This window comes from Seriola dumerili, unplaced genomic scaffold, assembly GCF_002260705.1.
Source record: "Seriola dumerili isolate Sdu_G_001 unplaced genomic scaffold, Sdu_1.0 BDQW01000219.1, whole genome shotgun sequence".
Lineage (NCBI taxonomy): Eukaryota > Metazoa > Chordata > Actinopteri > Carangiformes > Carangidae > Seriola > Seriola dumerili.
This window is the reverse complement of record NW_019174474.1, coordinates 2801755-2825674: the sequence shown is the minus strand read 5'-3', so window position 1 is coordinate 2825674 and position 23920 is coordinate 2801755. Positions and strand designations below refer to the sequence as shown.

Genomic DNA, 23920 nt, shown 5'->3' with positions numbered 1-23920 from the left:
GGGGGGGGGGGGGGGGGGGGGGGGGGGGGGGGGGGGGGGGGGGGGGGGGTGGGGGGGGGGGAGAGGGGGGGGGGGGCGGAGGGGGGGTGGGGGGGGGGGGGGGGGGGGGGGGGGGGGGGGAGGGGGGGGGGGGGGGGGGGGGGGGGGGGGGGCGGGGGGGGGGGGGGGGTGGGGGGGGGGGGTGGGTGCATTAGTGCTCATGCACTCATTCACCTCAGACTAGATACACGCACACATCCTCCAAACATAAAAATACACACATGGTGACACTTATTATTGCACCCTGTGGTGTTGTCTGAATGGTTCTGGCACTGTAGTTTTTGTCTTCTCTCCTGAACCAAAGCCTGGTGTGCACTCACTGTCTGATTGATCAGTTTATAAAACTCAGGCAGTCTAGAATGAGCTTCCCAGGGACACAATCTATTTGCCCTGCCTTATTTTGTCACTCCTTGAACAAAGATTGTCCGTCCTACACAAATAGCACCTTGCAAAAATGTTTGGGTACAAAAAAAAATCTCGTATTTCTGGACTACAAAGAGTTGGGGAGAAAAGAAAACAAACAAAAGTCATAGCAATGAATCTCATGTTGCTTTGAAAGCATGCCTCGAGAGTCTGCATGTGTGTGCGTGTGATGTGGTAAAACTACAGAAACATGGAGGTTGTGTTCCAGGGATGGAACTTGAGAATGTCCCCGTTCCCCTCTCGCTGGCCTCTGAGGAGGAGCCACCAGCGCTTGCTCCTGCCCCCGCTTTGCTCTGCTCCTGCCTTCCTCTGCCAGACGCATAGCTTCAGTTTCCCTCCCAGGCCATGAGGGTATCAGGTTTGTTTTGGAGGGGAGGGGAGGGGAAGGGGAGGGGGAGGAGGAGGAGGAGGAAGGGGACAGGGATGAGGAAGGCTGGTGTATGTGAAGAGGAGAATTAGGGGGACAAATCTTAGCGTGATTGCGGGATGGAAACGGCTAGACAGACAGAGGAGGGCGTATGAAGAGATGGAAGGGAGGGGAAAAATAGAACAAACAAGTCCCTCCTGGCCCGTTGCTGCCCCTGACCCCTCATCCATAAATTCTGTGCCAGCAGCTGGAGTTGTGAAGCGGCCATTTTATGAATGAGGGTGGGAAGGAGAGAGAGAGAGAGAGAGAGAGAGAGGGGAGAGGAAGAAGGAAGGAGAGAGAGCGAGAGGAGAGGCGGGTCAGGTTGTGTGTTGTGTATGTGTGTGGGTGGGTGAGACGCGGCTCGGAGGCGCTTGTGGTAGGGTTGGTTATGTGTGTGTGTGTGTGTGTGTGTGTGTGTGTGTGTGTGTGTGTGTGTGTGTGTGTGTGTGACTGTTCAGGCTGAGGAGGAGCCTCGGGTAGGCCCACACACATACACTCTCGCCTCTTCACAGGCTTTGTGTGTTTGTGTTTTGTTCATGCTTCTGCTGAGACACTGTGCAGTCTGGAACAAAGGCCCAATTTGGGCTGAGCTTCCGCCTCAGGCTGCTCGCTTAGGAGCCACAGCAGATCAATCCTCACAATGAGAAGTAACAGGCACACCTCAACACTTTCATAATGTCTTCACCAGCTTTGCTGAAGAGAGACTTCTGGCTTTTGAGCTGCATTTGTTTATCTGTGAGGTGTGTATTGTCGGTAAGCATCATTCTCATGCTCCCCCCGTTGTCCCGGTCGCACCATGAAATCTAAGCCACTGTTGTTTTAAAGTGGAGTCCCAGGGGCCTCACCAGACAAGTACACACTAGTTTATTTGCACTGTTATTTAGTATGTATGTAGTAAATAGAGACTACAATTTTTCTCTTGGAATCAGAATACCCAGATTTCCTTTCCTCAGAGGCACGTGTTGGTGAATACACATTTATTCACATATTTATTTCAGAGACCTTGTTTCTATGACAGTATTAATTGGGTAATTGAGTCTGTTTCCTTCCAGTTTCTCACTTCGTTTTTTCAGGATGCAATAGTCAATAGAATTGAACTTATTCTTCAAAGGCTTGTTGAGAACTGTATCCAGGCAAGTTTTTTTTCTTCCACTGTCACATTCTTCTTTTTGTTGTCTTCGAGGTCACGCAGAGTGTATCCTCTGTTCTCCTGTTCTGAGGCAGTATATTACATGGATGCTGATGACATGAGGCGTTGAGCTGCCAAGACGTATTGATCCCCCGCTCCCATCGCTAGCTGACTCTTAAACCGCCGACACAATGCTGGCATGGCCGTCCTCGGGTCTCTGCGGGTAGTTAGGGGCGTGCAGCTCTGTTTGATGCCTGATGGGACCAGGGGGGGGGTTTGAGACGGAGGGGTGGGGGGTGTCTTGTGTCAAGGGAGAGGGGTTGAATGTTCAGGCCCGCTCCACCCTTTCATTTGTATATCCCCCGGTGCTGTAGCGCTAACCAAATAACTTACGGCTGTTGTTGAATAAGCCGACAGGACCTTTGTGAAGGCAGTGAGGTCAAGAATCAAGACAAGAATCGCCACAGATGGGCTGTGTGAGGGGATGAGAGTTTGGTTTAGCTTGTTCCTAAGTTGGCAGTCATGTTTTTGTTTGGTGGCAATTTAAAGCACGACCCCTTATTTCTGCTCTATAAGTTCTAAATGTTTAACACCTCAAAACACAAAACAGAAAGTTGTTTCTTATATATTATCAATAAATAATTGATGGATAATATTTTTTGCCAAGAGCCAACCTCTGCGTTGTCATGGTGATCCCAGCCCCCTACTCTCACCCATACAGCATTAGGTAGCAGGTGCCATTAGCCAGTCATTCAGTCAGTCAGTCAGTCAGTCAGTCAGTCAGTCAGTCAGTCAGTCAGTCAGTCAGTCAGTCAGTCAGTCAGTCAGTCAGTCAGTCAGTCAGTCAGTCAGTCAGTCAGTCAGTCAGTCAGTCAGTCAGTCAGTCAGTCAGTCAGTCAGTCAGTCAGTCAGTCAGTCAGTCAGTCAGTCAGTCAGTCAGTCAGTCAGTCAGTCAGTCAGTCAGTCAGTCAGTCAGTCAGTCAGTCAGTCAGTCAGTCAGTCAGTGCCGGTCGTGTAGTGCTGTAGGTAATGAGAGCTGACACAGAATGACAGTGCAGACAGGAGGGCAAGCTGTCACATGTTCAGGGACACGAGGACGTCCTCTGGTGTTGTTTACTCTTCACTGTGTACATTAACTTTGCTGATCCGGCCTGCACCGATGGCTTTTTGCCCCCGCCCCCTTGCCCCCCGAGGCTACAGAAAAGGAGCTGCTCAGCCTGGAGACGACTCAAAACTCTTGTTTACGTGTTGGACGTGCTCTGCGTCCAAGACACATTGGGAACACAGTGTAAGAGCTGGGTGAGCTCACTTGCTCTCAGGGCAACTCGGTGAACTCGTGTTTTTCCCCCCTCGAGGACAGGCGATGCAGTAATAACATGCTTCAGGTGTGCCTGGCGTTGCCTACATGTAGCAGGAATGTGCTCCTGCAGGCAGAATGGGGCTGGGAAGAAATACTGGAATGTCCCTTTGATCTGGAGGGCTGTCTGCTTCTGCCAGTGACTCTCTGGTGTAGTGCTGAAACTATTTGTTTATTGAGGTTCACAAAAAGTACCAATTTTGATAATCCATTCATCATACATGTCACTGATCGAGCAAAATTGCCAAACATTCAGTAGCTTCAGCATCTCAAACATGAATGATTATTTCAATTGGAATATGTTTGCGTTTTGGACTGAAAACAAAGAAAAAGTAATCTCGAAAGGTTATGTCCCCGGTTCTCAGAACTTGTGATGGACATTTTTTAATTTCTTGACCTTTTAGAGAAGATATACTGTACATTCAGAAACAGAAAAAACATTTATTTTATGGGTGTGTCATTTTCTAATAATTTCCTAAGAAGTATTTTGGAACGAGCTTTGTAAATCGTTAGTGATTCTTGGGAAATAGGAATATCCTACAGCTGTTCCATGTAAAACCATGAATTATTAATGTACTATTAGAAACTTTTATATACTATTTACTATTCATACAGTATGTGTAGAATTGTAGGTTTGCCCGTAGCGAGATTAAATGTTTCATTTTCAGATGAACCCGTGTGCTCTGACTGAAAGCCTCTTGATTTTCTTACTAATTCATTAGAATCAGTTAATCAGATTTAATCAATTTACCTCTGTCTCTCTTTCACCTATAATTAGAACGAATTATAGAGACCTTTCCAAAAAACAATTTGAAAAACATTGGGACATTATTTTTGAAATCATGTACCTGTAAATTAAAGTGTTGTCAAATCATTAACAGATTACTCTGTAATAAAAATAATAATGATTCCCAGCCTTTTCTCCTAGTACCAAATAGATGACAGAAGTCTATTACTATATGGCTGCTACCACCTCCTTGCCAGCCTTTTCACAACCCTTTGCTGTCTGAGAGCTCAGCAGAGTACAGTGAGGCCCTGCAGCAGTGGGCTAGTTAGGATAGCAGATAGCTGTTGTGGTGCAATAGACTGTATAGGACACAGACACACACACACACACACACACACACACACACACACACACACACACACACAACTCCTCTGAGAGGGGTCAGGGCAAAGTAATATTAGCTCTAATCAAACCACCACAAGACAAAGCAGTGCTTGGAAATTTGGCCATGGAAAAAGGCCTGGAGTCAGAGCCAGCACTTTGATGACTTTCTTTTGAGTGGTAGTTAAAGGATATGGTCTCCTGTTTCCTGTGTTTGCTCCGTCTCGCTGTGTGTGTGTGTGTGTGTGTGTGTGTGTGTGTGTGTGTGTGTGTGTGTGTGTGTGTGTGTGTGTGTGTGTGTGTGTGTGTGTGTGTGTGTGTGTGTGTGTCCATGTGTGTGTCCATGTGTGTGAGTGATTGATGGCTCATTGATTGAGCAGCGTGCTCCCATTCCCTCTCTCAGCCAGCTATGTGTCCCCTGGCTGTCTGTAGCCAGCCCAGCACCGGCTGTTCGAAAGTATGTGAGTGTGTGTGCACATTCATGTTTGTCTAAGTGCATTCTGGAGGAAATCACTGATCTAGCAGGTGTGAATCCCGCTCTCCTCTGGGTTCTTGTTGTGATTTCATTGTTCAAAAATGAGGACTAGACAATGTGTAACTCGGAGCACAGTCAGGCGCAGGCAATGTTTAACACCATGTCACTTCCTTAAGATAATATTGTATTAGGAATATAAACGTGACAAAGGGTCCTTGTGTCATCTCTTACTAGGTGTAGTGATTTTTTTTTATTATTTTTTTTTTCTGAGCCATTTCCAGAGCTGCAGTGGTGCTACCGTGGAACAGTAAATACAGCCTCGGGCCCTCCATTTGTTACAGTTCATGATGTGCAATTTGGCGGCTTTCAGACCAATAATAGTTAACAAGACATTTATGAAATAACACCCAACAAATTACTGCTTCTGGGGACAGCAGGGATACAGTAGTTCTCAAGTAGATATAGAGCCGGCTCCTCCTGTGCACGCAGCGTGTGCAGTTGGTGCAGTGTCCTCTTTCCGCAGATTCCCACATGTACGTGAGAGGAGCAGAGTGAGCTCTTAAGAATGGCATGAAACTGATGTAAAAGTGATCTGTTTGGGGACATCCCTCAGGCTGAATGAAACTGAGGATGAAAGAGAAGACTGAAATATTATCATAAGCAAGAGTTCAAACTGTGAGACACAAAAAAGAGTTTTGTGTACTTTGTGGTATATATGTTGTCTTTTAGAAGTGTTCTGTGTGTGCACTGCTGGTTGAATAAATGTAGAGGAAAATCCTCTATGTCAATATATGCATTGCTGTACTAAATGTATCCATTTAAAACTAACATTATTATTGATTATTCCTATTATGAGAAGCCATAGATTTTTTGAATCATGACAAAGGGGGGGGGGGGGGGGGGGCGGGCTCTCCAGACCTGTGTTGACATTCTCAGGATGTGTGTGACATGTCTGCAGTGCAGCGTGCCTTTCTCCCAGGGCTTAGGCCCCCTGTTGGTGCTCTAATACTGTTGCAGCCTGGTCCGTTGAGTCGTGTGAGGTCTGGAACGACAGGGAGACAAAGGCATATTTTTTCTAAGTGGGGTTGCTCCAAAGTGGGCCACAGTGTTGCGTGCCCCCTGTTTATGTCCCAGCTGAAGGAGAAAGTTGTCTGTGGCCCGGAGAGGAGGGAAAGAGGGAGGAGGGGGGGCGGGCTATGGCCCACTGTTTTCAAACTGTGTCTTTATGTCTCCCCTGACTGCGAGTGTGCCACTGCATTTCACAATGGAGGTCATTGTTTGTTTGGGGGAGAAAGCGTGGGTATTTTGTTTCAGTCATTTCTGGAAGTCTTATGTTTGACACGGTGGGGGCTTAGCACTTCCTGTGGTTGGTGGCTGGCTTGTTCTCTCTGCCCATTTTCTCTGCCTCTCTACTGGCATGTGTCCTCTCTGCCCTCTGTGCCATCCTTTGAATGTTCTGATTTACCGTACGGTCACACCTGTAGTTTTTAATGATGCTGCTTCAACATCTTCGTAGGAGGACACACTAGATGGGAGGGAGCTTAGGAGCTGTAGTGCTCTGCCGTGACAGCCTGGGCTGAACATGGTTTAATATGTAGTCTTTGTGGAGTCCATGCAGGGTCACCGCAGATCCTTCTCCATCTGCCACAGTGCCAGCAAACCCCTCTGCCCTGTCCCTGTTCCCCGCCGCAGCCCCCTCGATATCCTCCTGCGGTGCTATGATGACATTTCACCTCTCCTACGTGCACTGACTCCTCCTTAATCCGACTAAAAGCTAATCTCTAATGGAGGGATGTGATCCTGGACTGAACACTGCATCTGACTGTTGCAGAGCACAGGAAGGTCAGCTGACTGGCTGATTTAAACTCACTCTTGTCACCTTTCCTGCAGCCCTCCTCATCAGACATGGAACACCTGTCTGGCACAGGGATCGATCCCTGTGATTAAGACCTCCCCAAACAGCCACATCCCTCAGCTACATGTATGTTCTTCCTTTTCTTCCAGCACATCTTTCTTATATTAGGCAATTATTTCTCAATACGCTTGTTCCGTGGGTCTCTCTTTCTCTCTCTGTTTCTTTTTCTCTTTCCCTTTGAGCATCCTTTTGTTTCATTACTGGAGACATATCACAGTGAAGCCCAGCTGGTAATTTAGTGAGCTGTCTGCTAGTGAAAATGTCAGACCTAGACTTTCACAATAACAGATTGTGAAGCATGATGCACCAAACAAAACTCCTCACTTGGCTTGTGTTAATTAAGAAAGGCTTGCTTGAGGAAAAAAAAAATCGTAGCATATGTGCAGTGTGTGTGTGTGTGTGTGTGTGTCTCTCATTCTACCTCATGCTAACGTAGCACGCGCTGACCCATCGGAGACCACATGGTGGACATTAATGGTAACTAAGTGTGATGTGGCAGAGGGGGGAAACTATGAAGGGTACACTCTGCAGTCCTGTGTGCATGCCACGTCCTGTGAGTGTCACACTCACAGCCTGTAGTTTCCACACCAACGGAGGGAGACAACTCACACGCACCTCCATCAAAGAATAGATAGATAGATAGATGGGTTTCATTCCTTTATAGTTCTTTCGTTCTCCTTTCGTTTTCTTGCTCCTTTCTTCCCTCTCTCTTCTCTCCTCCTGTACAAGGGTGGCCATGTGAGCTGCTGAGGTCCCTAAAAGGGGGCAAATAAAGCTGAGTGTGTGGTGTGTGTGTGTGTGTGAGTGTGAGTGTGTGTGTGTGTGAGAGAGATGGAGAGAAAGAGAGAGAGAGAGAGAGAGGGAAACGGCCTGGCTGAGTGGAGAGAAAGAGAGGAGGAGGAGGAGGAAGAACTGAACTCTCCACCCACCCTGAAAAGAGGAGGTGAAAAATGGGGATAGAACCATGATGTCACCGGTAACCAATAGGAAGTGTGGGCTGGGGACTGTTTATGGCCCGTCAGCTGTCCTGCTCCATCCACATCCGCTGCCCTCTTCTGCTGTTGGCATAGTATGGCCAGGCACAGCTTTATCCATACTCTGCCCCATCGCGGGCCTTTGGCCTCTAGCCTCTGACCTTTGACCCCTGTGCCTACCCTAAGCCCTTGTAGCCAAAACTCCTACTCCCAGTCTCACGGTCTACATATATCATATCAGGCTGTTGAGCCCAGCTCCCTGTGTTTGATTTCCCACTGAAACCGTGTCCCTAAACTAAATATGGAAGAGATTAGATAGGGGACTACAGTTTGTTACTCCAATGATTTCCATGCTCTCTGTAACATGACTGCACTGCTTGTGTTTAAGACCAGAGGTGAATGGGAGACTTGCGTCATGGTAAAATGTGATTACCACCGAAACTTAGGTTGAAACTGAGGAGCCATGTCTGCGCTGAGCCTGTGAGTGAAACTGAACTGAAGGTGACGTAACTCCCAATTTGTTCAGAGACTTGTAAACAGTGACGTTTTTTACACTCCACTGCACAGGCTTTGTGCAACTGCCATATTTGGTGGTGTTGTTACCCAATTACCAATGAGGACAAGTTATTATGAGTTCACTGTTTACTGCACTGTAATGGCTTTTTAGTGTAATTGGTGCCTTTGCGTTTAAATGGTAACCCACACTGGCTGTTTGATTGTCACCTTCAACCACTTGGAATACAGGAGACATTTAAGGTAATGTAGCCCCTAATTTTGGTATTCAGGCATACTCTTTTATGTGAAAGGATCAAGTGAAAACTAGTACAACATTTCCCATCACTGTTACTCTTTGGCCTTATCAGTGTACAAACACACCACAAAGTCATCAGTTAGTGCCTTTATTCCTCTGTGTTGTTCAGCTGTCCATAAAGTACCTGCAAGCTGCAAGCTTTTAACTCCCGGAGCAGATAGGAAATTGGCAAAACAAGCATGAGGTTTGTGTATTTACAGGTAAACCCCTGACAGGCCTCTTTCATGTGAAATGAAGCTTTGTATACAACAGATACTGAATCAATACAGTTGCATTTAACTGTGATACCATCTGGAACTATGCTATCTTATCAGACCATTACACTTGAAAAGGCTAGCCTAAAGTCTCAGTGCAGACTCTCCGGTTGGAGAGAATCAGTGTCCTGTTGTAACAGATGTTAACTCTGGGCACAACTGTCCCTGCTGAACCCGCAGCTTGTCCTTTTTTTTTTTAAAAGAACGAGTGCTGCCTCACAAAAAGGATCCTGTGTGTATCCTCAAGAAACTCACTGTGAAAATGAAATGAAATGGAGGAAAAAGGAAACCCTAAATCCAGATGTCATATTTGAAGTGGTTAATAGGACTGTACAGAACGTCAGGCTCCACTGAGGTGGCAGACGCTGAGGCATATAGCCCAAAGAGAAGAGGGAGATGCACTGGAGAAACGGGCTGAGCAACAGCATTTCGCCGCAGTCTGTGTGCAAGTGCCAGCAAGCAGCCACTGTCATCTGAAAGACAAGGAAACTGCAGTCAGACATAGAGAGAGATTCTGCAATGTTCACAAAGCTATGTGTATGATGTCCGACTTGGTTACATGGTCCTAAATATGATCCCCGATGTACACATACAAACAAACAAACATCAATCCTAACATACACATATAAAACATAACCAAACTGAAACGTAATTTCAGGATTTACAGTCCACTGACTATCAGCCGTGTAATCGACTAATAGCCCTCTCAGTGTTTGCAGAGCACTCCATTTTAACCTGGTAGGAATGTTCGCAATGAACACAAACTTATCCCCGTCAGCTTTTTAGCTCAAGGCAAATGTTGCTATGCTTAATCAGGATTAGGGCCTCCTTGAAGTCAATGTGAAATGAAGATGTGTCATTTTGAATCCAGACGTCGTGCCAGCAGGGAGAATGTATGCCGGACAGCGTGCCAGGACGAAGTCTGGGCACCGTGTGCCGCAAAGCTGCAGATGGTCATCTACCGAAATAGACCTTGGCATCAGAGCCACTACTATTCTGATGCTCTGGTGATGATAGGCTGAACCAAGTTTGGGTACAGAGTAACAATGTTACACAAAAGTACTGCATATGTTTCCCTGCAACATTTCACAGGTACTGTAATTTAAAAAAAAAAACAAAAAAAAACAAAGGTGTTTATAATTGAAATGCTGTAGAGTCAGTTTGAATGTGTAGAGAATCAACATTAGTCCAAATGGCTGGAGGTTCTCTCTGGGTTACTGCATATCTAGGGACAGGTGGGTACAAAGCCATGTGTTAGACTGAGCCTGCGAACATCCAGCACCTGAGCCAAATCATTTTATGTGTACACTTTGTTATGTTTCTCTTCAGTGTCGTATAGTAAAGCCAGTGTGTCATGGATACCATTTACACTTTATACAAGTAACCAACCATTAGTCTGATCTATCAGATCTATCTTCATGGGTGTCTCCTCTTCATTCACTAGAGGGATTATAGTGAAGTGTAGAGGAAGAGATGTGAAGGCTTGATGCTCTCAATAACCCCAACCAGTCACCCAGCCAGCAAAACAGCCAGGCCAGGGAACGCGACTTGCCAGCCAGCACAGCACAGCACAGCACTGCCAGGAAACACACTGTATTTAATGAAGCAGATCTGGGAAGTCAGGTATTTTTAGAAGCCACTTTTACTGAGAGGAAACACCTCAGAATGTGTGTGAAAAAAAAAAAAAAAAACATTGCCAGAGTTCTCCCCGAAGTTGCTTTTCCCATACTAATGCCTGTTTTAGCATCTAACTTAGCTGTGCAGCTTGTCACTTTCGGTGCCTGGCAATGACATGATAATTTCGGTCAATGCCATTATTGAGCTTAATCAGAGAGGTGAAAACAAACAAAAGCATTAAACTACAATTATTTTGAATTGCCCCTGCTGAATAGCTTGACTGTTATGCAGATTTTTTTCCTTGTTCAAACGACCCATATCAGCATCAGAAGTGCAGCAGGTGATGCACTTACTTACCTACCATTCACTGGGTAATAAAAGTCACAGAGCACATCTCTGTAAAAACATTTGATTTAGATATGCCATTCAAAGTGGAGCCAGGAATGATTCTGTGCCATAAATTTGTATGATAGCTAGGTGGGCCTGTTTTCCCCCCCTGAATCCTCCAAGTCATGACAACCACTATGAGAGAGTCCTCAGAGTAAACTGGAGAGTTGTCTGATTTAATGAGGAAGACTGCCGCAGAGGCCTGCCTTCATGCTACAAATATGACTCCAGGGGTGCTTCTGTCCAGAGCTGTAGTACGACTCTGGGACTTCTGGCTTACTAGAAGTCAGGCCTAGAGGGATTCAGAAGTTCAGCTTGGGTCCAGGCTCAGTTATGGGGTTTGACCTCACTGCTCAGTTCTGAATTCTTTGTGAAGTAGCTCTTTATTAAAGGGCCTTGAACGTGTTTATTTGCAATCTGTTATCAATGGTTATGTCCATTTCCTGTCTATGTTTGATTATTCTCTGTCAGTTGTTTAATCAAATAAACGACCAATCCCTTCAGCTAGAATGAATTGCCTCTGGCTAGAATTACGACATTATTATTATATAAATGTGATATGATATTATGATACCTCAGTCGCGTGGTTAATATTGGTGTGTCCATACCTATCATATTAAGGTGTCTAAGAACCAGAATATGGGCTTACTATGGCTATTACTGAACACTTACTTGTAAAGAATTATATCAAAGCGTATCAGAATATTCTTTGCCAATATATTCAGCATTTTGTTTGTAAAATATCAGTTAAAATGTATCTTCTTACTCACTTTTTCCACTGTTTAACATGTCTTTAATAGCTTTCAGACCATCCTCTACCTCTTCTGTGATAAAAGCACAAAGTGTTTTCACATGTGATGGTGATGCATACCTGTGTCCTGTTAGAGTGCAATCAACAACAAAGCAACAACAACAACAACAACAACAGCAGCAGCAGCAGCTGCAGAATGGGACGAGGCCTGAGGGCAGAAGGAAGGGGTGTGTGTGTGTGTGTGTGTGTGTGTGTGTGTGTGTGTGTGTGTGTGTGTGTGTGTGTGTGTGTGTGTGTGTGTGTGTGTGTGTGTGTGTGTGTGTGTTGTNGAGCAAGCCTCAGCTCTGACGCCAATTGCCTTGTGACTGTGTGTGTGTGTGTGTGTGTGTGTGTGTGTGTGTGTGTGTGTGTGTGTGTGTGTGTGTGTGTGTTGTTGTGACTGAACGCGAGTGAGGGGAAATGCCACGCATGCCTGAACACACAGACCAGCACATAGTTGTGTGAAAAACACATTGCTGGTCTTTAGTGGGCATGGGAGTGGAAGAGACCCAGAAACACTGGGACGGGGAGGAATGGGCTCACACACACCTTTGTGCACAGGACTGAACAGAGATTTAGCCAAGCTCTCCTGAGCCAGCTGTCTGCATGAGAAAATCACATCATGACGCTGTGCAGTGTTCCCCCTCCGAAAAACCCTCTGATCAGCAGAACGGTCGATCTTGCCGAACACGCACAGCTAGACACACTCTGTCTACAAAGGTGAAAAACACCACTTTAGATTAGATCAGTCCATCCTGGGACTTGAGACTGTAGCTGTAAGACAGCACTGGAATCTCTGATGCGGTTTGCCTTTGGCTCTGAGTGGAGGAAGCATCCTCTCTCTGGCCGTCTGGGCTGATGTGGTTTAAACAAGTGTCTGGAGTGATCCACTGGGGGCTCCCAGGGAGGATCGGGTTGCCGGATGAGGATGTGGCCTGATGGAGCTCAGGGAGCTGGGGGGGTCGGCCTGCGATCCAGGCTGCAGCAGCCCATGATAGGCCTGCCGTCTCCTACTGTACTCCTGTTCAGCTACCTTACTGTCTGTTACTGCTCTCAGCTCTGGTAACCTGAGCTCACCGGCTCTGACTCTGCACAGAGTGGGAGGCTTTGCATCCCCACAGTGCAGTGGATTATTGTAGTGTGCAGCAGAGTGAATACGTCGGTAAATGGAGGTGATGTAGAGATAAATTTAATCATGTCCTAATGGAGCTATGGCCCTGTTTATATTGTGCAAAAAAAACACAGTGTGATTGACACTTAATGTGCAGCTACTATAATAAACTAATAAAACTTCAAAATCATACAGTCACAACAAAGTAGATGGTGGTAATGTTCTTCTTTTGCTCTTCAAACTTTATTTTTTTAAATGACTATATTTATACTTGCTTTTCTCAGTCAGATAAAATGCATTACTTCCTGCAGAATACTAAAAAAAGATCATCCTAGCTGCCTCATAACCCGGTCATGTTTTGTTATTTAGCTGGTGTTCCAGTTAAGGGTCAGCAGTATTTACAGGAATAATATTACTGAGGCTTGTTGTTGAGTAAGCTACGTCTGTTCAGGTTTTTCCTTAACTTATGGTTCCTCCGAATCTGTGGAAAAGCCATGCTTAATCACTATGGTTACGACTCCCCCCCCCTCCCTACGCCTGCTCAAGAGAGGACTTGTTTACCATCTCTGCTCCAGACTCAATAACATGTCAGTCATCGGAATTAGAACCTCCCCTGCCTGCCTGCTATTGGCCCAGCAGATAGCTCCCAGTTTAACCCCCACCCTCCTCTTCCCTGACACCCTCCTCCCTGCTGTCCCTCCCCCCCTGAGCCCCACTGTGAATAATGAATGATTTCCCAACTGTCTGTCACGCTTCCTGCCTATCTTCAATGACACAGGGAAAACATAGTGCGCTTTGATATGTTATGAAGAATGAAATGTTTCATCTTTCATTGGATCATTTTTTATGCTTCACTATGGCTGACAACCATGATTGGTTTGGGAAAAGGATATCAGTTTACAAAATTTCTTATATTTCCACACCATACTTCACCTTCAGAGGTGGCAGTGGCCTGCTGGCAGTAAACGTGTCACCAGCCTCCCGGTGTAAACAGTGTAGTAGTCTACTTACACAGCGTGCTCTCGAGCAAACGGGGCATGACTCGCATTCAGATGAGAAGCATTGCTGCATTGCAATGCTTCCTCTCATGCACTGGCATTTTTATTCAGTAATGTCATTAATTTGTTTGAGAACCCAAAATGTGAGAACTCATCCTTCCACCACACACACACACACACACACTTCTCCAAGTAGACAGTGTTGAAATCTAGTCATCTTGTTATCAGATAAAAGCTGTTTTTTTTGTTTTTTTTTGTCGATACAGACTGTGGTGAAATGGGAGAGGTAAGGCATGGTTGAAGGACTATGGGTCACATGGCCCTGAACCCCACCCCCCCAACCCCCTTGCATTCTGCGCTTTAAGAAGGGAAAGGCAAGGCCAGCCTGACAGAGGAATAAATTTGATGCTTGCCACCTCTTTTGCTCAGCTGCAACTCACATCACCTTTTTCTTTTTGGTCCAAAACTGCTACTTAACATTGTTGCATATAATTGTTGTCATTTTCCAGACATATATATTCCTGTTTTCTTATCTCACATACTTCTCCATGATCATGTCTGTAGCTAAAATAGCCTCCTCCTCTCAGGTTTCCGTAGCAATTCGTGAAGTTGTTATTGTGTTGTTGCAGCGGAACAAGGGATTAACATTCTCCCCCTTGAATCCTCTGCGGCCTGGAACATTCTGCAGATTCTTCACATAGTCCAGCGACTGGAGGATACCTTTGGAACAAAAAACAAACAGTGTCTCTCAAGCCTGTTAGTGATGCCTCCTCCTCCTCCCCCTATGTAACGGTGGTTGTAAGGATGCACCGGCTGCTCAGAAGGAAGACTCCTCAGCGCTGACTGTTGTCTCGTTTACTATTGATGAAATGGACCTGGCCACTCCTCGTGTCGCAGTGCTCTGGTGAACAGCAGGGGCAGGCCGGTGGTTGGCTATGGTGTCTGACCTGACTGTGTTTGCTCAGGGAAAGAGCAGGAGGGAGGGGGGTTGTGTAACTACTGTATGAGAGGAACATGATCATAAACCTCCCTACCCCCACTCCGAGCAGTTTGACTTATTTGACTCTGCAGACTCAGGTTATTGTCAAAGTTTTTGTTACCTCAGTTTGCAATGTAGTCCCTCAGTAATTGCTTAGTGTAATACAGTATGGACCTAAATAGGGTCAAATATCAATCTGCTGATGCTTCTCATTTATTCCTGTTCATATCAAATACCCACTCAGGGGACTACAAGGATGGTGACGACTTATCTTAAGAGGAGCCCCTTGTTAGGTAGTCCCTTTCCTTTGAAGTAGTGGAAACCCACAATGCCCTGCATAGCTATCTGCAGAGAGCAGCAGCGTAGAAATAGGGCTGCATTAGGAGCATCTATAAATAGAGGATTGTATCCTTGATACCACGGGTTGTTTGGTCACACAGTGAAACCGGGTCGACTTATATGGATTTAAGGCAGCAACTCCCCCTCCCTTACGCTTTCTTCTGGCGGAAGGTATGCATGTTTGGAATTTCTCTTCATTGAGGAATCTGTTAAAATGATGCGGAAGGAAGGGACCTCCTCCAATAAGGCTCATTAGAGTTTGCCTTGGCTGCCCCCTTTTGGTAGGATTCCAAGAAAATGAAGCCTGGCTGATGTCTTTCTCACTCTCTCTCTTTTTTCTTTTTTTTTCTTCTCACTCTGTAAATGTGCAACACTGCTCTTCCTGCTTTAAACACGTTAATGTCAGCATCATATTTCCAATCAAATCACAGCTGTTACGTGAGGACCTGTGTGTGTGTGTGTTGGCATTTGATGATGTAGTTTTAAAAAAAGATCTTTGCCGTTTGTTTTGGACCAGATCCAGGATAGTTAGATACAGTATTCATGAAGTACCGCAGAGCCAGTCAAGTCCTGGTGTGGCAGAACATATACATAGTGTGAAGCTATACTTAGCACAGGAAAGGCCATATAGCTAAATACCCTACTTACTTGTGCTGTCATGAAAACACTCGGCCCCGTAGTAAACTGCAGTGTAACTTCAAGGTGTCTTACAGGAAGACAATTATTGGAAATTCCTGAGGTGCTGCAGTGTATTGAACAAAAATATTGTATTGGGTCTGCTGAGTGAGATATTTTATTTTATTTCTTTTGGGAGGAAATAGCCAGAGATGTTTTGTTTTTTCTTTTGTCATAGAAATCTGAAGGAATTTTCCCAACAGACCATTTCACCTCTTCTGTACTGTTGGATGTGACTGAATGTGAGAAAGAATGACAAGTATTTGAAAAACTGTCAGGAGTGCGACTGAAGTTGGCACTGTGATGTGTGTGTGATGGTGTGTGTGTGTGTGTGTGTGTGTGTGTGTGTGTGTGTGTGTGTGTGTGTGTGTGTGTGTGTGTGTGCGTGTGCTCTGCAGCATTTCTGTAGTGCACAGTCACACTCTTAACCTACACAGATGTTTTGTAAAGCAACATGAAATATTCATTAAGAGATTAGCTCAGCAGCCGGCTTCATTTTCTTGACTGATTCACAAAGCGAACCACCGATGCGCCGACACCCGCTTTTAATTTAAAAGCAAATAAACAAGCAGAGCTCCTTTCCTCTTTCTCTCTGGCACACGCAAATATTCACATACCAACATGCATGTGTGCACGTCACATGCGCGCATGCACACTCATTCTTCATCATGTGTATTCTTCTCTCTCTCTTCTAAGTGTGTGTGTGTGTGATGCAGTTGGCTCAAACAATGACACTGATGACAGGAAAGTAATGTCTGTAGTGTCACAGACTTGCAAATTATATTAACACACATGAAAGTGGTGAAATGTGTGTTTTAATGTACGTTTGTCGGGGGGTTTGTATGATCGTGTGTGTGTGTGTGTGTGTGTGTGTGTGTGTGTGTGTGTGTGTGTGTGTGTGTGTGCGTGTGTGCGCGCACATTTCCTTCCAGCTCTGGCTTTGCACCAGGAGGCGGTTGCTAAGGAACCAGGAGTGCTGTGCCTCTTATTTCAGTTCAGTTCAGCTTTATTGCCCCTGTGGGGAAATTTGTCTTGCAGCAATAACAAAGAGCATAACAATAAATAGTAAACACTTAAGTCCCCAATATACAAACAACACAAGGTCGTTGGGGCAGGGCTTTGCTGCATCCACACTTTCTAATATGCAGAAAAGACACTTTTTATTCTTTTTTTTTTTTTTTTCACAAATGATGACTGATTGATTATGTTACACATTTCCCCTGAAGAAACATGAACTCTTGACTCAGTCTTTCCCAGAGCAGCTCTTTATCTAGACAGAGACTCCTCAAACAGGGAACAATCATTAGCAGAAAACAGCTTGTTACCAGGCCTTTCACAATCATTCATCCAGGTCCACACGCTCTCCAGGTGCCGTTTCTGTGGAGTGGACTCGTCTGAAACTAGGACACTTTTGCCTGCAGTGTCTCAAGATTAGTTAGCAGTGGGAATCATCTGCTTTCTTCCCTTTACATCTGCTTTTCCTGAAATGCCCCTCTATGAATAGGCTACAGACGTCTCCCGTTAGCCATTTTCATGTTTCACTGTAAAGTCAAGTGTAAAGCTGATGAGTTGGTAAAAATTTCCTGAACGAGTACTTCCTGGTAACTTTTGTCTTATCTGCGTCAAAGTTTGGATTTGGGGAGATGTAATTATCTAGAGATAAATGCTGATACAATCATGGTCGTACCGTCAGGAAGAACAATTAGTCAAATGTCTGTCACAAGCAATGGGACAATGCCATGTGTTATTGATAACACATTGTTTTGTGTTTTGGTTTCTCAGTGATCCTCAGTAAAGAATGAGGAGCTTCAATTATTCATGTTGCTCAAGCTTAATTTGAAACACCCCACATAATAATTTTCTGACAAATTTTCTCACAGCCTTGAAGGATATTCAGCCGTTCGTTCTTGGAAGATGTAGTGACAGTGGCAATGAAACCATTTGCGCAGAGTATTAATCAAATTAGAGAATATTACTGAAAATTTACTGGTAACATGTGATTGTAATAAATATTGGTGATAATATCGGTGTGACAACATGATTACATCATACCTGTCTCTGTCTCTTGTGCTGTAATCAAAATGTATATTTACTTGCATCACTTCATTAGGCACGTGTAACATTCAATACAGTCCAATGCAACAGATCAACCATAAATTCTAGCTTTACAAAGATAATAATGTTCAGCGTTTGAGTGGCACTGTCAGAGAGGTGGTAATCTAACTGCATGTTTATTAATGAGCTCGTAGTTTACAGTCGAATTGACCTGGACTTGATTATGCTGGAGATGTTTCTAATGTTTTGCCCACCATATTTACAAACATGAAAGGAGGAAGAATATTAGAAACACACTTCAGTATAATTCAGTCCAGTGCAACACCATCTCCAACCACAACCTCAGTAATAAACAGAGATGAATAAGCATCTTTCAGAAACTTATAACAAAAGATGAACATTAGAAGCTTTGTATAGGAAGAATATGTGGCAGAGCTATTGCAGCGGATTGCATTAGATTGTGTACATGTGTGCTCAGGGAGTGTTTATACACATACTGTGTTTAACACGTCTTCATAATTCTTGCCTGCTTTTCATCACGTAACATGTTCTGAAGCTACTCTACGCTTATAGACATTTAAATCACCATCTGTGCTACATCAGCTTTGGTTTTGTATCTTTTTGACCTTTATTGACCTTGATTTTGTTGTAACAGTGTCCAGCAGTGCAGACTGTTTACACCCACCCAAAACTGACCTCTCCCCCATCTTTCTCTGTCTCCTTCAGTATGCCCAGAACACTGCAAGCTTGCCTGTACAGACAAGGGGGAGTGTTGCCACAGCCAGTGCCTGGGCAGCTGCACTGAACCCAACAACGACATGGCCTGCTCCGCCTGCCTCCACTATTTCCATGAGGACCGCTGTGTTCCAGACTGTCCCCCGGGCACTTACAAGTTTGAGGGCTGGCGCTGCATCAACATGGACCTGTGTTCTCAAGTGCACCTGCCCGGTGACACTCGCTTTGTCATCCACGGGGGAGAATGTATGCCCGACTGCCCCTCTGGCTTCACACGCAATGAGACTAATCGGTAAAGATGTACCCTTCACTTCTAGTTGAGGTCTGATGTGGAAATGCCATGCCAGGTGACACACTGAATGTACAAAATATTAGAAAGAGCTACTTAAAATGAATCATTTTACATTAGGTCTGTAAGATTTCTGAAGGCTGAAGTATTCTTTAATGTTCTGTATTTTAATCTGTAAGGGATCACAACCTGGTCTTCGTCACAGAGGGAGCAAAAGGTCTTAGTATTATTTATTTCCTGGCTAATCTTTCTGTAAATAGATGTGTGGTTTCTCTCACTAAAGCAGCTTGTGTTCACTGTGTACTTGTGCATAATGAATTCATTTGCATAAAGTATCCTTTAGCTGAACTTCACCTGACCCAGGCCCTTCACACGTTCCTTTCTTAAAGTAGGTCTGGAAGCTGGAAGTGCTACAGGTTAAGAGCGTGTTGGACTATTAATGATTCACGTTTAGACAGAAGGAGTGAACTGGTAGATTTTACTGATTAACACTCAAAGGTTTTAAGAAGAGGCCTTAACCGTTTTCTTTGCTTTACAACTCTGTATGCAGCCTTCCTCCTTGTTTAGTCTCGTCAATTCCCAAACTTTCCATGCAGACTGTCTGCTGCTGTAGATTTTTTTGGCCATACCGCTGCTGTTTTGTCTCTGAGGTCAATACAGTGAGTCGCTCTCTCACAAAACAGAGTTCAGATGAGGGCCCATAAAAGATTATACTCTCCGTGTGAGAGGTGACCTTGTATCACGCAATGAATTTATTTGCCTGAATCCTTTGGAATGCTTGGGAGACTGGGGAGTGGACAGATGATTTCAGGGTGAGGTAGAAAAGTTCGCATGAGATTTTAGTCATTCTCTGACAGTTCTTAACATTTTTCCATGTCTCTTTCTCCTTGCTCACGCCTTCCCTCTGCTTCTGCTGCATACAGTATGTTATGCAGTGCCTGCAATGGCCTGTGTGACAAGGTGTGCACATCCCTTGTCATCGACTCTGTGGACGCTGCTCAGTCCCTGAAGGACTGCACTGTCATCGAGGGCAATCTGGACATCAACATTCGCCGTGGAAGTGAGTGCATCTATGCAGAAGCACAGTACTTTTAACAGCACATGCACAGAAAATTTTGCAGTATAAATTAGCTCAGCAGATGACACTATTCCAAGATCATCAACATGCGTCAGCCACAACTAAGCAGATAAAACACACCAGTGGTTCTCTGCTTTGAAACTGGTTTGCACTATCCAGCAGAAGATTTAACTCGGCTACAATCTGCCGTACAGCATGCTATAATAAGTCTGTGCAGATGCAGTATAGTAACTTTACTACACTGTGTTGCATTCAGCTGCCCTGCAAATATTATGACTACTGAGGCAGATAAAGTACGAGGGCCTGGCGGTCTAAGCTGCTGGGATGCACAGGAGGGCCACAAAATCAACATTACATCTGCTCCCTGCACTCTAAAGCAATTATCACATTATACTATAATGCTGTTTATTTGCTCAGTTGACAGGGTGGCTCACAAGCTAATCTCCACATATGATAAAAGCTTATTGGGATATTTGCATTGAGAGCTAGTCCGGTCATCCTAGCAGTAGCAGTAGAGGTCCTTGTGGGTTTTTAAACGTGGCTTTCATGTGCTGTTTTTTTCATATGCTGTAATGTATTTCTGTGTGGTTGGCTGTGTGTGTGTGTGTGTGTGTGTGTGTGTGTATGTGTGTGCATGTTTGTGTGTGTTTATCTCCTGTCCCCAGATAACATAGCGTCTGAGCTGGAGAGCTTCATGGGATTGATCCAGACAGTGACGGGCTATGTGAAGATTCGACACTCCCACGCACTTGGCTCGCTGTCCTTCCTCAAGAGCCTGCGTTACATCAATGGGCAGGAACTCATCGACAAGTATGGCTTGTCTGCGCTGTTTGTCTGCAGCTTTTTTTTATTTTTTTTTTTATTTTGCTTGCCTTTGAATGCGTGCGGTGACTGAGGGAATGAGAGGATATGAGCAAACCTCAGCCTAGCAGGGAGGCTGCCACCAACATATCATTGCAGTTACATACTGTACATGTCAGAGTGACTTCTTGTTGAATGAGCGTCTGCCCTTGATGGTGGATGTTCACATTAACATTAATTGAAATATCTAAATATAATTTACTAGATTTTTCGACACTGTTTTCAGATATTGCAATATCATTTAAAAATGATTAATAAAGTCATGCTGACAAGCCAGATAAGTGAACGTGCCCACTAATCTGCATGGAAAGTCTCAGGTCCATCATCTTAGACATGAGGGAAAGTTTTTTGGTAATGACCAAAGGGGTCATGGGAAAGCCTGTTGCTCTTCTTGTTGTCGTTTCTCCCAGGGTAAAGTTTCACTCAGAGGAATGCTGTTGAGGATGGCAGACATTCCCCTCGCTCTGGAGGTGTTCTGCTGCGTTACTTGGCCAGCAAGAGCTCAGAGTGCTAGCAAGACAGTGTTTCTGTTTCATTTCCTCCTCTGTTGAAACCCAGTCTCATTGTCAGACAGGCGCATAAACCTTTGCTCATTGATATCAGTTTCTGTTAGTGCTTAATGCTGCCACCAGGTGGCAAAAAAAACTCCTTTTAACCACATTTCTGACAACTTCAGCTTGAAACATGAAACATGTTCACGTAACAATAAAGGAAAATATGTATGATGGTTGTAAACTACTCTTTATCTCCTTCCATTATCAGCATGTATTCGTTCTCCGCCATCAACAACCAGCACTTGCAGTACCTGTGGGACTGGAGTCAGCACAACCTGACTATTCGGGCTGGACGTCTCTTCTTTCGTCTGAACCCCAAACTCTGCATGTCTGAGATCCGCACGATGTGGGATAAGACGGGAATAACTGTGAAGCCAGAGCAGGGTGATTTCCGTAACAACGGTGAAAGAGCCAGCTGTGAGTATACTCATATGAATTGACTGACCAATATTTGTGTTGTGTTGGATCTTCCAAGAAAAAGAAAAAAAAAAAAAAAGCATTCTGTTTTTTTTTTATTCTCAAGCCAGTCGCTGTGCTGGGACATTAAAAGAGCTACCATGAAATGTATATACTGTATGTCTCATTGAGGATCCCCTTCTGTCAAAACAGGTGAAAGCCATACCTTGACATTTAAGTATAACGACACATTAAGCCATATGATCAACCTGACATGGGAGCGCTACAGGCCGCCAGACTACGGAGACCTTATCAGCTTCATAGTCTACTACAAGGAGTCGTGAGTATCTCTGAAGACAAACAACTCATTATCCTCTGTAACACTCTGTCATATGATAAAATTAACTCATCATTGAAAACATTTAGGACATGTCACTCTTGGCCACTTTGATTTCAGATGGTCTATAGAAGAATGTGTCCAGCCAAATATCTTCTTATTGTTTGAGATCAGATATTCTTATTGGGGTGAAAGCAAAATGTTTGGCCAATGAAAAACTATATGGTGTGCTTTGGAAAATGGTCAGCAGTAATGTAAAATACACACCATTTGTAAATACCAGGCTTTTTTGACTGTTGATAGATGAATCCTATCTTCAAACATGTCCTAAAATGTTTTTTACTTTCATACTAACAAAACGTTATGATATAAGTGGATGTAATTTTTTTTCTTTCTGCAAATGTTGGACTTGTCATTTTTTAAATCAAATCCGTTTTGTAAATATTGGCCATGTTTTGTGTCTTTACCAGCCCTTTCCAGAACATCACAGAGTTTGACGGCCAGGATGGCTGTGGCTCAAACAGCTGGCACATGGTGGATGTGGATTTTCCTCAGGATAAAACCGATGACCCAAAAGTCAGTCTGCAACACCTCAAGCCGTGGACCCAATATGCTATTTTTGTGAAGGCCATCACCCTGCAGGTGGAGGACAAACACATAAGTGGCGCAAAGAGTGATATTATCTACATTCGCACACGCCCGTCACGTAAGTCTGACCATCAGTCTGTTTACACCAGTGCTGTCGCTGTTTATGATTCCTAACCATGTTTTTTAGTTATTAGTGATTCAACAGTCTTAGTAGTTACTGTATGAACCAAGTGAACGCATTCGCAATATTTTAATATAATATAACATGACTTTGACATCATTGCAGTGCCGTCTGTGCCTAAAGACGCCCGCGCTTTTGCCAACTCCTCGACTAAGCTGGTGGTGAAGTGGTCACCTCCAGTCTTTCCCAACGGCAAGCTGACCTACTACCTGGTCCGCTGGCAGCAGCAGCCTGAGGACAGGGAGCTCTACCAACATAACTACTGCTCCAAAGGTCTGCATTACAGAAGGCGTCTCTTTTTATTGTCCAAGCGTTCCCACTGCCTCCTTGTCATCTAAAGGAACAGTTCAACATTTTGGGAAATATGCTTATTTACTTTTTTAATGAGAGTTAGTTGAGAAGATTAATACTGCTCTGGTGTCTGTATGTAAAATATGAAGCCATTGTCTGTTTTGCTGTTTTCTTGTGCTAACCTTAGCTAACGACTTGCTGGCTGTAGCTTCGTACTTACAGTCAGGCATTGATCTTACTCTTGACAAGAAAGCGAATGAAGGTATTAGCCAAAATGGTTAAATTACTCCTGTGATACAGAAACAAATAACTCTGTGCAGGAAATGCAGGCTCTGATTATGCAGAAAGCTGTCCATCACTAAACACTTTTGGTTTTCCTTGAAACAGAGCTGAAGATCCCAGTCCGGATCCCAGCGACGGGGCTCACAGACATGGAAGAGAACACCAAGCCCACCAAGTCAGACCTGGCAGGGGCAGAGAAGGGCCCGTGCTGCGCTTGCCAGAAGACGCCCGAGGAGAAGGATCGGGAGAAGGATGATCGCGTCTTTTTAAAGATTTTCGAGAACTTCCTTCACAATGCCATCTTCCTGCCGAGGTATAGTAAGCCGCAGATGGCGATGCAATATCAGCCTCACAGTGATCTCCCTAAACTGTTTACAGCTCCTGCTCTGTGCCTCAAAGGCCATCAAAGAGCTGAACTTGTTTGCCAAAATGAGGAATGAGGTGGCTCCTCTGTGAAGCTTGACAGGACCCGAGCATGGGGCC

At 44.7% G+C, this 23920-nt stretch overlaps 1 protein-coding gene across 1 annotated transcript in view; it reads left to right on the top strand.

Moving 5' to 3' along the window:
• The window catches only part of LOC111228731 (insulin-like growth factor 1 receptor), an 86492-nt gene that overhangs the window by 46784 nt on the left and 15788 nt on the right, over positions 1-23920 (top strand). The window contains exons 3-10 of the mRNA XM_022754750.1: positions 18572-18872; positions 19793-19929; positions 20613-20757; positions 21571-21779; positions 21972-22098; positions 22566-22801; positions 22970-23137; positions 23543-23750. Of these exons, the coding sequence (XP_022610471.1) occupies positions 18572-18872; positions 19793-19929; positions 20613-20757; positions 21571-21779; positions 21972-22098; positions 22566-22801; positions 22970-23137; positions 23543-23750 (1531 nt within the window). The remainder of the gene's footprint in view (positions 1-18571; positions 18873-19792; positions 19930-20612; positions 20758-21570; positions 21780-21971; positions 22099-22565; positions 22802-22969; positions 23138-23542; positions 23751-23920) is intronic.